The sequence below is a fragment of the Oreochromis aureus genome, linkage group 9 (genome assembly GCF_013358895.1).
Source record: "Oreochromis aureus strain Israel breed Guangdong linkage group 9, ZZ_aureus, whole genome shotgun sequence".
Classification (NCBI taxonomy): Eukaryota; Metazoa; Chordata; class Actinopteri; order Cichliformes; family Cichlidae; genus Oreochromis; species Oreochromis aureus.
Genome location: NC_052950.1, coordinates 772,407 through 786,151, shown reverse-complemented (window position 1 = coordinate 786,151; position 13,745 = coordinate 772,407). Strand labels below are relative to the sequence as shown.

The 13,745-nt window shown below is 40.8% G+C and overlaps 1 protein-coding gene across 1 annotated transcript in view; it reads left to right on the top strand.

Moving 5' to 3' along the window:
• Positions 1 to 578: 578 nt before the first annotated feature.
• The window catches only part of reck (reversion-inducing-cysteine-rich protein with kazal motifs), a 72,216-nt gene continuing 59,049 nt past the window's right edge, over positions 579 to 13,745 (top strand). Inside the window, exon 1 of the mRNA XM_031748205.2 lies at positions 579 to 767. Coding sequence (XP_031604065.1) covers positions 695 to 767 — 73 coding nt within the window. The 5' untranslated portion in view covers positions 579 to 694. The remainder of the gene's footprint in view (positions 768 to 13,745) is intronic.

Genomic DNA, 13,745 nt, shown 5'->3' with positions numbered 1-13,745 from the left:
GCTAGTTGAGTAAAAGTAACTTTAAGTCAAAATTTGCCAGGGGTATGAATAATTATGGGCTTAACTGTATATATATATATATATATGTGTGTGTGTGTGTGTGTGTGTGTATGTTATTGTTAACATTCATTAAAGTTTCTCACTGTACTAAGAGTAAATTATGAATATATTACTCATATGGGTAGGCAGCGAGCGTCTGTAATACAAAAACTGCTCAACTGCTGGGGACCACTCAGCTCGGCCACGCCAAAAACTCACTGAAATCCGACACGTTTCTTCAGTGAGTTCATTCTGAGATTAAAGTCTTTTATGTCAGATTTCTGCCTTTTTCTCTGACTCGTGTTTGATGACCTCAGTAGTTCTAAAGTCCAAAGCTGATTAGGAGTACTGACTGCTAACAGACTGTGACTGGGAGGCACTAATATAAATCTTTATGTCTTTTTCGCTGAGAAACATAATAACAGTGACAGTAAACATGAGGGTTAAACTGCAGCATACACTGAACAGACGTCGAACATCTACTTAACCGGGCTCCGGCTTCAATCTGCGCATGCTCTCTGCGGTCGCCAAACCTGGGGTTGTGGACATAGGGAGGGATAGAGAGGGCAGCGAGAGAGCGAGCGGCGACCCAATGAGCAACATGTTACTTTTTCTATGTCTTCTTATCCACGATGCACTTTAGGATTTCAATAAGATGCGTCTGTGTTTCCAGATAACCAGTTTCCTTCTCGCCGTAAACTTTTACAGCCGGCCAGTGCGAGCTCAGGGTGAGTGTGTGCGTTATATTCTTAAACTCGACTAACTCAGATGTTCGTCTGCTTTAATGTTGTGCTGAAAAACGACTGACTGTGTTTATTCAGTGACAACTGGCATCGCATTCACCGTAGAGATGTACTAAGACTCCACTTTCTTCATATTCTTGCAGTTGGTTACTTTACTGTTGGTAAATTTAGATACCACACAAAGTCGTCATTGGCTTTTATTCTGAAACTTTAAAGTGTTTGGGTAAATTTCCGAAAGCATTATTATGGTTCACTGTTGATAAATAACAAAGGTTGTACTGGTTCACACTGCAAGCTACCGCCCACCAAGGAATGTGTAAGTGTGGAAATAACGGTTTAAACACTCTCTCACACACACATTTGGAAAGTTGGAGCTCCACAGTGATTGGAGATTTTCCTACGCGACGAACATTCACAAGAGGATTTAGTGGTACATGTTGGGCGTGCGGCGTTTCCGATCATCTAAATAACATTCAAATTAGTGAAAGCATTGAGGTGGACGTTAGCTTTACCCTCCTGCGAAACGCGACGTATTGAGTTGACGTCTTGTTTTACGTACACAGAAGCCTTCGGGCTTTTAAGGACAAAGATCAAAGTTAATATAAACTCTTCCCAAAATGTATCCTTTTGTCATTTATGAATGCATGCTTTCAAAAGAGCAGATTTGTTTCTTGTGTGACAAATTACCGGGTAAAGGAAGGAAACGGGGCGGACATAGCGGATCGGGTGGGGGAGTTAAAAGGGATCGACGGCAAGCGAACGTCATGAGCAGTTTAACGTGTATATACAGAGCTGCTAGGAAGAAGTCTTTATGTGTTTTATTAATCACTGTTCAGTTCGGCTTCTATAAATGTTCCCCAACACATGTGTAAGTTAAATAAACAAAATGAAAATGTAGTCCTGAGTTAGGTCTCTATCTGTGGTGAGAAGGACATGCTGGCTGCTGTTTGAATAAAAGAAAGAGCCCATGTAAACATGAATGAAGAGCCAATCATTAATGCTTTTCATGAACTCTCTGGGACCTGATCAAAAACTAAATCAAAGTGACCTTTGATTAGCTTTGACTTGCTAATTGGTAAAGTCAGCATGGAGGACGTGCTTGATCCATTTCGAACATTTTTGCCTTTACCTGTTTTAATGTGATTTAATATCATTTGTGCCAGACCCCCTTAGTGGGTGTCTTATCTAAAGGGACTCAACTAGCAGTGTGTGAACTGGCGAGCGCTTTGATGTTCAGTGCACATGGGTGCAGGATGTGGATTTGCTCTGGCTAAATATCTGTTTTTTCACCGCTTGCACATCTGTCCTCAACATGAAAGAAACAAAAGACTTAGATCCTCATTCGGGGTGCATATTGTTGGTCAGGCTGGCGACGGTAATAAGGCTCTCACCATGTGTTAAACTGATGACCGGCCTTTAGTTGATACTGTTTTCTTCGCACTTTGTGTAGAAATTCCACACATTTTTTTGCTCTGCTGAGTTTTTTGCAAAATTTCTCTCTTCTGCTCGCTTGATGTGACTCGGTTGTGGAGGCTAGCCATGAGAGAATGCATCTGGAACCAATTTGACTCCACGGAGCCTTAGGGGAAGAGGAGGGACGTAAATGGCAGCCCTTTTCTTTCCATGTCCACTGTGAGCAGACATGGGCCTGAGTCTCCGAAGCTTAATTATAGTTCGGTGAACAGAAGATTAAAGTGGAGCACACAGAGTTGCATTTCTTGGCCGGGGTTTGGAATATTGCTGAATTGACTCGGAAATAGAAACAGAAAACCATTTTTTGCTTTTTGTCAGACTAAAAAATCAAAGATTAAAAAAATGAGAAAGAAATCGAAAGAAATTATAAAAGTAAACAAGGTTTGATTTGAGTTTAACAGGGCAACGACCTGTTCTCAACACATAGCAGTAGTAGCAGTAATTATCATTTTATGTTATATCGATCCTTTCTCTGCCGCTTATCCTTTTAATGGATTGTGGGGGGGTCTGGAGCCTATCCCAGTGAGGTGAGACGCAGACTACACCCTGGACAGGTTGCCAGTCTGTCACAGGGCTAACACATAGTCAGTGTTGGGAAGGTTACTTTTAAAATGTATTCCACTACAGATTACAGATTACATGCCCCAAAATGTAGTTTGTAACGTATTCCGTTACGTTACTCAATGAATGTAACGTATTCTGAATACTTTGGATTACTTAATATATTATCATGCTTTTTACAACTACATGAATGTACTATTGCTGTGTGATTTATTACTATTACTGAAGGTTACTCGCCATACCAATACCAACTAGATGTTTAAATCTTAATATAAATGAGTAACAGTAGGGTGGACATTAGGTAAGGCTGCACTTTTTGCAGCGATCTCGTATAGAAAACTATTCCGCGCGTATATAAAACAGGTCCGCGGCTCCGAACCGTAGTAAAGGGACCTCTGGCTAATACGTCGGGTTCGTGTTGGGCTCGTAGCCGAAAACTAGCTTTACTTTGTTGTCTGGGTCAACTTTGCTAGCGAGAGACAGAGAGAGGCGTTGAAAGGCTGCTCCAACGGAGCTTATTGTTTCGGAGGAAAACACGAACACAGCGTACAGTCGAGTCATAATAGCTTACTTACAACTGGGCTACACTGCCCATCAGGCTACATTCTTTAGGGCTGTGCCTGTAACACTCTGCCTGTTGCCTTCATATTAAATCATTTTTGTGAATAATTTTTTAAAATATTTCTTCACGTGATTATGCGGCAGCAAGTAGAGGTGACATGGACCGCGAGATTGAGACACAGACATTAGAGCCTCTTAATGCGTGTTTGTTTGGTTTTCCACCGGTGTGGAATTACCAAAAATAGAGAGGGCGTAGCCTAACATATGAAACAGGAAAAGACCGCCATGTAATCCCTTTATTTCAACAAAGTAAAAATATTCTGAATACCACCTTTTAAAACGATAACTGTAACTGAAAACAGTTACTCATTATTTGTACTTTAAATACGTAACACTGGTACATGTATTCCGTTACTCCCCAACACTGCAAATAGTTAACCGAACCTCACTAACTTCGTGTCTTTGGGAGGAATTAGTACCCAGAGAGAACCCACACAAACACAGGGAGAACCCAGCCTGATGGGGGAATTAAACACAGAACCTTGGTGCTGTGAGGTAACAGTGTTAACCATCTGTTATAATGTCATGACAGCATATCATATATTTTTCTCAAAATCCTCACTTTGATAGTTCCAGCATTCCCAGTGTTTTTCTTGGACAGAGATTGCTGACCCCCGTACTTTGCTCCCCAGAGACTTAGTTGAAAACACATTGCTATCAAAGGCAGGATCAGCATAGCTGTGGGTTGTAAACACACATTTTCAGAACAAGAGAATGAATCTCAGAGTAAAACATTATGATATTCTGTGGAACCAGCTTCCAGTTTGGATTCAGGAGACAGACACTATCTCTACTTTCAAGATTAGGCTTCAAACTTTCCTTTTTGCTAAAGCATATAGTTAGGGCTGGACCAGGTGACCCTGAATCCTCCCTTAGTTATGCTGCAATAGACGTAGGCTGCCAGGGATTCCCATGATGCATTGAGTTTTTCCTTTCCAGTCACCTTTCTCACTCACTATGTGTTAATAGACCTCTCTGCATCGAATCATATCTGTTATTAATCTCTGTCTCTCTTCCACAGCATGTCTTTATCCTGTTTTCCTTCTCTCACCCCAACCAATCACAGCAGATGGCCCCGCCCCTCCCTGAGCCTGGTTCTGCCGGAGGTTTCTTCCTGTTAAAAGGGAGTTTTTCCTTCCCACTGTCGCCAAAGTGCTTGCTCATAGGGGGTCATATGATTGTTGGGTTTTTCTCTGTATCTACTGTACAATATAAAGCGCCTTGAGGCAACTGCTGTTGCGATTTGGCGCTATATAAATAAAATTGAATTGAATTGAATTGAATTGAACATTAAGTCATGATTTCTGCCTCCAGTAGGAAACACACTTTAGTAAGGGGCCTTTCTTGGTCAGCAACTCTTCCCATTGTCCATGAATCCAGAGCCAACGTCTTGTCAATGAAAAGCCACAGAGTCATAAAGTTGTGCTTTATGTCAGACCACTTAGGTCTTTCCTACAATATTTGCTGAAGCAGGTATTCCTTGGAAAACCTCCTCCATGGGAGATCAGCCATAGACTGGACCTATACTCAGCAGCGACGTGCAGATGTTATCCTTTTGAACTTCTCTTAGGAAGGAGGGAGGAAGGGAGATGTCTTTAATAAGAAGAGATGTTTGGGGGTTAATGCTTCTAAACCATTGGGGTCTTTACATGGCTTAGTGATTGTTGTTGGCGCTGACAGGCATTAACCCTTCCACTGCTGCTCTGTTTTCTGCTGATTTAAGTTTGCTCCATGTCTCTACTGACTGTTTCTCCTCTTATTTAGAAGAGCTAAGTTCCTGCTTTTATTCTTCCTGTCAAATCATCCTGGACTCTGTGGCTCCATTAAAAACCAGGCAGCCTAAGGCTACGTCCACACTAATGCGTTTTCGTTTGAAAACGCATTGTTTTCTCTCCGTTTTGGCCTCCCGTCCACACTGAGCTTTCCTCAAGGAAAAATGCAGCGTTTTGAAAACGCTCTCGAAAACGCATAAATTTCAAAACACAGCTGTCCCGTCGCAGTGTGGACACACGAAAACGCAGACTTTCTAAATGTATTTTAGTCATGTGATGCAGTCATGTGACCAAATAAACAAAGATAGCGGAGTGCATTATACAGCAGTTGTTTTGATTGCTCTCAATTTTGACAGCCCTAAAAAAGATGAATATCAGTCTGTACGTGCTCCAGACAGCTTTTCTTCAAATTCTTTAATTCTTACTCGCTTTTGCGCATGCGCAGGACTGGAACGTAAGCGTTTTGGGCCGTTTCAATGTGGACGCACAACTCTGTGAAAACGACGGAAAACGCTAGTGTGGACGCGGAGCGTTTTCAGATGAAAACACCGTTTTCAAATCTATCTGGGCTAGTGTGGATGTAGCCTAAGGCTAAAGCTGAGGCTAATGACAGAACCTGTGCTGTCAGAAGGCAACGTCACCGAGCAGAACGCCGGTGAAAAAAAGATAAACTGCAGGTGTCATTTTAAAGTTTAAAACACTACCAAAACCCTTTTGAGAGGCAAAAAGGGAACATCTTGCAAATATGATTTCACAACTGTTCTCGCGTGTTATTTAACACTATGGTTCTTAATACTCCACATAATGTCTGTTTGTACCCCTCTCCAGTCATTTTCAGTGCTTTTTTATTGAAAACGTTTCCACCACCTGGACTGGTATCACAGTTCCTGACCCATGTGTCTCTGTCCCTTGCACTGCTGCTTTCACTCAGTTTAAGCCTTTGATGCTCTCACTTTTAGAGGAAATGGTTCACCATATTAAGCCCTCAGGTTCGTCCTGTGATCCTGTGCCTAATGATTTTTTTAAATAAATGTTGCTTAGTATAGGGCAGTCTGTTCTTACCATTATTAGCAGCAGTCTGTTCTCTGGTGAGGTTCCTGCAAAATGTAAATGTGTAGCAGTGCAGCCACTGCTTAAGAAGGCTGGCCTTGATCACGCTGTCCTGGCTAATTACAGACCTATTATAAGCTGCATTTTCTTTATAACGTTTTCTAAATATTTTAGTTGAAAATATTTTCTAGATGAGCACCGAATGTGCATTAGTAAAGGTCTTTGACAGCATCCTTCTTGCATGTGATTCTGGTAACCATGTTGTTCTGGTTTTGCTTGATTTAACCGCTGTCTTGGACACAGTAGACCATAACATTTTAAAATCTCGATTACATTACCCAGTGGGCATTGGTAGCACTGCACTTAAATGCTTTAGGTCTTATCTGGCAGAACTTTCACTGTGAATCTTCTCTGTTCTTCAAGACTTCAAGACTAATTCTCTTTACTTGGGCCTACAATCTTCTCTTCTTCAGCGATTGCAGCTGGTCCAAAATGCCGCAGCACGTCTCTTGACCGGCACTAGAAAGTATGATTCTATCACCCCTGTTCTGGCCAACTTACATTGGCTTCCTATTAAATATCGAATTGATTTTAAAATTTTATTGTTTACCTATAAAATCCTAAACAATATGGCACCTAACTACCTAGCTGATCTCCTCTGTCTGTGTAGCCCTAAGAGAGCACCAAGATCATCGGGCCAACTGCTCTTAGTGCAACCTAGGTCTCGCCTGAAGACCAGAAGAGACCGTGCCTTTGCCGTTGCCGCACCCAGGTTATGGAATACTCTTCATATTCGCACATCAGATTCCATTCAGTCTTTTAAATCACGTCTAAAAACGTATTTGTTTAACCTGGCATTCAAGGCTAACTAGGGTAATTTACATCTGGCTTTGCATTTAGATTATGTAATTATTTTATATTCTATTTATTTTATTTATATCTGTAATTTATATTTCATATTGTGATTTTTATCTGTATCATGATTTTACTGGAAAGCACTTTGGTGTACTTCGGTCTTTAAAATGTGCTATATAAATAAAATTTGATTGATTGTTCTGAATCATGGTAAATGGACTGATTCTTATATAGCGCTTTTCTACTCTCCCGGAGTACTCAAAGCGCTCTATACAACATGCCACATTCACCCAATCACACCCATTCTCACAAGCACTTTATCTGTACTTAGTGCAATCTAACTACATTCACACACATTCATACTCCGATAGATGCATCGGAGAGCAACTTGGGGTTAGTATCTTGCCCAAGGATACTTGGCATGCAGACTGGAGGAGCCTGGGATCGAACCACCAACCTTCCGATCAGTAGGTGACCTGCTCTACCTCCTGAGCTACAGTCATCTGCTGCCTCGCTGAGCGTCTTCATCACTACACGGATGTCGGATTCTAAGGTCAGCTGACCAGCTGCTCCTAGAAGTACCAAGATCCAGGAGGAAGCTCAGAGGGGGCGGGGCTTTCTCTACTGTTGCTCCTAAATTATGGAATAAGTTTCCCTTGCGCGTTAACCAGGCCCCTTCACCGTCCACTTTTTAAAACTTGTCTTAAAACCCATTTTTATTCGTTGGCTTCTGACCTTAGCAAGACTTAACTTTTCTTTTAGTTATTTTAGATTTTTAATTGGTTTGTTTTATATCTTATGCATTTTTATTTTGTAGTTCCAATGTACAGCACTTTGTGTCAGTTGTGGTTATTTTAAAGCACTTTATATGGTATGGTGTTTGTTATGGAATAAACATATATTCTTAGTGCTTATTTTTTGAGTATATTGTTTTATGTACTTTAATATTGAAGGCTTGTAAAGGAAGGCCACTTTTGACTCACAAACTAAGTGCTCAGCCAGACTGAAAAACAGGAGGTTAGTGTAGAGCTGTACAAGCATATAAATAAAAACAGGAAACCAGACAGAAAAAACATATAAGGAGTTGTTTGTATCGAGGCTGTGTGTGACGTGTAAAGTACCAAAATAACACCTATATGAGACACATTTTAGCTTCTGATGTTAGAGATTCTGCAACTGGCTTTGGGCTGTGCAGGGCTCTCTCTTCTGGAAGATGATTGAATAAAGAATTATAAATGTTTTGACCACTCTGAGTCAGGTTTTCTCTGTTCTATCATGGGGATCAAAGAATCGGGTATAATATGGTGTATGGTATGGGATGATTGGATGTGTTAATGGTTAACATCTGTTAACTATAGCTTCCACTTAACAGAGAGCATTTTGCAGTTCCTCTCCATTAAGACTCTAAGCTTTAAGAATCGAATTAAGGAGTTTTCGTCTATTTCCTGATGCACTCATGGATTTTGATACAATACTGCCTTCTGGTAGTGCAATTCCCATAGTGCTGTCTACGTTACCACCTGACTACACTTCTCCAGTGCGAATGAGATCCTGATGTCGTTTCTGTAGATTCTAGTGGTGTGAATCAGTTGGATGTCTCGTTCACTCCTGGCCTACAGCTTGATGGCATCCATGTAGAGGAGGTGGCTGACTTTTGTTCCACTCCATAGTCAATATCGATAGACAGTCCTCTTAATGATCTGGCTTAAGCAATTCAGGCCTATGCAGAACCGAATTGGGGACAGAGCATCTCTTTGGTAAATCCTGCACTTGATGGTGACTTGTGCAATTGGCTTGACGTTGTTCTTCCTTTTCACAATACAGCTCAACATCCTCTTAAGACTTTCTAAATCAAATGAAAATAATGACAAAATATGAAATATTCTCAAACATCAAATTTCAGAATTTGCATCAAACATGTTACTTCAAGCAACACAAGCAGCACAGGTGATTGGTGATTAGCACTGTTGCCTCAAAGCAAGAGGTGCTGAGTTTAATTCCATCACCTGGCCAGGTCCTTTCTGTGTGGTGTTTGCATGTTCTCCCCACGTCTGCGTGGGTTCTCTCTGGGTGCTCCGGCTTCCTCCTGCAGTCCAAAGACATGCAGTTGGTGGAGTTAGGTTAATCTAAGGCAATACATCCTGTCACTATCAGCCTTGTCATGAATGGTATGGACAAAGGCTCTTATAAATGGTAGGAACTCAAGTAGATAACCACTGAAGATGGGAATGTCTCTTTGGACTAAATGCGACAGTCTGACAAAGATCTTAGTGTCATTTCACATAGATTCATTGGAATACCACTGGCATCTATTTGGTGTATGCCATTTTCTTGTTTTACATTCTCATTATTTACCTGTGACTGCCCACCATATTCACAGTGTATGTTTTCCTCTTGGAAGCTTGCCTGTCGAATACCTTCTTCCTCAGGACTCCTATGAGCAACTACATAGTTTTTACAGCTCTCATATTCACACTCCTCCAACACCTTTACCTTGGCTGTAGAAGCAGCAATAGCTGTCTCGATCTCAAGCTGTTCCCTTCTTACCTTTAACTTACATTTTTCAATGCCTAAGGCTTTTCTTTGTGTCAGGGATGCTGCATGTGCAAGCAGAACAGCACACTCTGCTTCCTCTTTCTGCTGTGCAGACAATATCGATGAAACTTGATAAGCAGCTACTAGCTGAGCTTCTTGCAAAACTGAGACCTGATTTCTTTTCAGCTGGTGTAGCTGTCACTGACACGCTGTCATCTGGGCTCAAATCTTCTTGATGCTGTTGTCTTGTTGTGATGATCCAGTTTTCAGCTTCAGTTATAAAGCCACTGAACTGCTCCTCTTTTGGATTGAACCAAAACATGTGGTCCACATCCTTTCCATCTTCTGGCAACAGTAACAGTACATCATCGTTTGCACGTGTGAATTCTTCATGTAGTTTTGAGAAAATATTTAAATGCTCATCAACAATGTCATTAGTCCATCAATTGTATTAATTTTCAAAGTGGACCAAAGCATGGACCTTTTTGTGTTTATGTGCCTGCCCAGCCGTTCTTCCAGACCCTTCAGGGTTTACCTTTGTGCCTTCTTGTGGCCAGTCACACTACTGCAGCTTGGTGATCTGGAGCAAGAATCTTGCATGTCTTCATCCTTTTACGCAGCTTCTAATTTAACAGGTGTTCATGAAAAAACAGTCTATGACACAAAGGCTCATTGGCTCATTTTATTATAAGCTGAGTAATGTAATGAGGCAGAACACTCAGAAGCAGGATGGTTTTATTTAATGCAGTGGCTTATCTTCTTATAGTTCTCATTTTATCTTATAATTAAATTATAAACAGGTAATCTTCAACCAGAATGAGGTAGCTTTTACAGAGGGTGACAAAGAACGACTCGGACACGTGGGTTGTATTCAGTGGTTGAGAGGAAGACAGTCAAAAACTCACGACCACACAGTGCTTGTGTTTTAATAAACACACTCCTCACCGGCCTTACAAGCCCCGGTTGAACGGCTGCTGTCTTATCATACACTAAGTGAGCAGTGTTCATACAGCCCATAACGTTACTCTGAGTTAGTGAGGTAAAGATATGAGGTCCATCTCAGTCCATGCGTGGGATTCCGCAAAAAGTGCGTGCTGAAAGAGGACATCTCACAGATTGTGAAACTGCATGTTTCGTCACTCTCCAAACACAGTTCACTGAACCAGCAGAAAAAGAACGCTTCATGTTTGATAAACATCATCATGAATTCCTGCTTACTTGGCTGTTTTGCTTCCACCATGATAACAATCACACTTCCTGCACAGCTTTTTCTCTCTCTCAGTTGTACCTCAAGACCAGTTAACCATCAAAAATCTATGTTATCTGCATAATTCGCTCTCTTATTATGCACCAGTCTGCCGTTGTGTACAGTGCTGTTTATTTTTGTTTGTTTTTCTTCAAAAATGACCTCCGACAAGAAAGCCTCATTTCTGCTGTTCAGTACCAAAGATGTTTAAACTTTTGCAAAGGATGCCAAATTGCAAGACTCTTAGCCGTGTCTCTAATAAAACCTCTGTAACTTTGCTCTGCTTCACTTCAGCAGCATCAGGTAATCATGTTCACATGTTGGTTCATGGTTTTCTTCAGTTTTCCATCTACTGCAGAACTGACTTTGTAAAGCCAGGCCAGGAAAATCTCCTTCATATTTTTCTGTCTTTTATCTTCAGTTACTTTGACACAAAGGCATCTGCTATGATGCTTACACCTCCGATGAAGTCTCACAAGTGTCAGCTTTGTTTTTATACATAGATATGGATATGTACTGATAAATGATCATAATTATAATATTTCTGACTGTCTGAGTCAAAATTGAACCGAATTGGGACCTTGTGAATCCAAATCGAATCAGTTCTAGAAATCAGTGACGAAACCTAGCCCTAGTAATCAGTCCCTTACAGTATGAATCACCTGTTGTTGTGACGCTATATAAATAAAATTGAATGGAAACATTTAAATTGGACAGGTCCCAGCAGGCCAAATGGAGTGCAGCTCTGTCAGTGGCTGATTGAGAGTAGCTCAATAAGACTTTCAGTTGGCCTAAAAGCGATTCTGGCAAACCATCAGTCGACTCAGGAGAGGAAAGCAGTGCTTTACTCAATGTGAGCGTGTGAGTGTGCAGCGGCAGTGGGATGCTGCTGACTTCAACTTAGGATATAAGCAGGCTGTAAAAGGAACGCTTTAAAGATCTCCGCAATCCCACTGCCATACCCTTTGCAATGGAAGCAGAGTCTGGGGATCTCTTGCCAGGGTAAGGAAAGTCTGGGCTTCTCTTCTCAGACTGCTTCCCCTGTGACCTGAAACCAGATAAGTGGTGCAAAATGGATGGATGGATGATTGGTTGGATGGATGCATGGATGGATGGGTATTTCACATTAACCTGTCACCTCATCTGCCCCTTATCTACAGTGGTTATCATATTTACACATCAGACTGGTCATAGATAAATTAGCTCAGGTGTATCGTTTTGACTGTGTCCATAATGAGCTGAGATTATCCTCGTACTAACAAATTCTCAAATTGGACATTGGATTTAAATGTCGTCATGTTTACCGACACAGACATGCCCTGTTCCAAAGCTGAATTTTTAGCCGCTTGGTGGTGTTTTTGACAGGAACTCTTGAAAAGGAATGTCTGTTCTTCGGTAGACATAAGTAAACAATGTCACCTGGGCAGTGGATTAAGAGCCATATTAATTACAAAGATTTCTTCCTCCTCTCTGGTGCTCCTCCCCTGGGTGTTGCCCGGGATGCTTTAGTTTATAGACATTTGTCAAGCAGAAACATTGCTGTTCTAACATTTCACCCTCTGCTTGTGTCCGTACTTGTTATGTCATTTCCTGATCCACACACACATGATACAGTCAAAAAGCAATGTATTAGACATTACTCATTACTTTAATTAATAGTAATTCAATAGGTTATTGAATTACTTACTTGAAAAAGTAATTTGTTACACTACTCATCGCATTACTTTGATTTTACTTAAGATTTTAAACTTTAGGGATGTAAAAACATTTACTGGTATAAATGGATGCTACAGATACAGATTCACCCTGTCCGCTGCCCTCCTATCATACTGACTTTGTTATTTACTCTGTAGACAGTGTGCACATATTAAGGGTATAAAACTATTGCAGTGTGAACTCGTGCTTTTACATGTAGAAATTGTAGGAAGAGTGAGAGAGAGAGAGAGAGAGAGAGAGAGAGAGTGAGAGAGAGAGCTACAGGGAGGAATGATTTCGGCTGGATTTTTATTCTTATTTCCACATATAAGGAGACATATTTGGATCTGTGCTTACATGTGTACGAACATTGTGAGTTATGAAGTTTAACATATGTAGATACTTACATCCTCTGAGTGACGATTACAGTAATGCACGTGTTCAAATCCAAACAGAAACTTTGTCTCACTGACAAAACAAACTGAAAACCTGCAGATGAAGAAATTAACCTACAGGCAGAACTGCAGTAGCACTTTCGATAAATCTATGAAGTTTTGCAAACATCTATGCATTTTGTTCACAATATTCTTGGGAACATTAATTAAATAACAGTATATACCTGTTTCACATTTTCCTGCTTAACATCTACTCCTACTAGCAGCAATTCATAATGAGATCAAATGAATATTATTTAGTATTATGGATTAATACTGAGCCAGCTGAACTTAGCTTTCTGGTGTGTCCCACCATAACAGTCCCAGGTTCTCGTGTTGCCTACCCTGGTTCAGAATGATTATTACTAATACAGGCATGGTGCTAAGAACAAAACAGGCCTGTGTGCATGTTCGAATATTTTGTATGCACCTGTTTTTGTGTAAAATAAGAAAGTTGATTTAGATTTTTTTTTCCAGCTGTCCCCCCTTCTCCCCTGTCATTTTCACTGTGTCGTGTTTTGCTTGCTGTATGTCCATAAATGTATGTGTACATTCTGGTACCCTTCAAACCCAGGGCTGTTAGGTTGGACACTGAATTATAGTAAATAGTAAATGATAAAATGGTAACTGCAATAGTAGACACGACGACAGCTGACCACCAAGTAGTGGATTTGATCAGTGGGACCAGAGAGGAATAAATTCATCCAATTCTTTTGTTTGA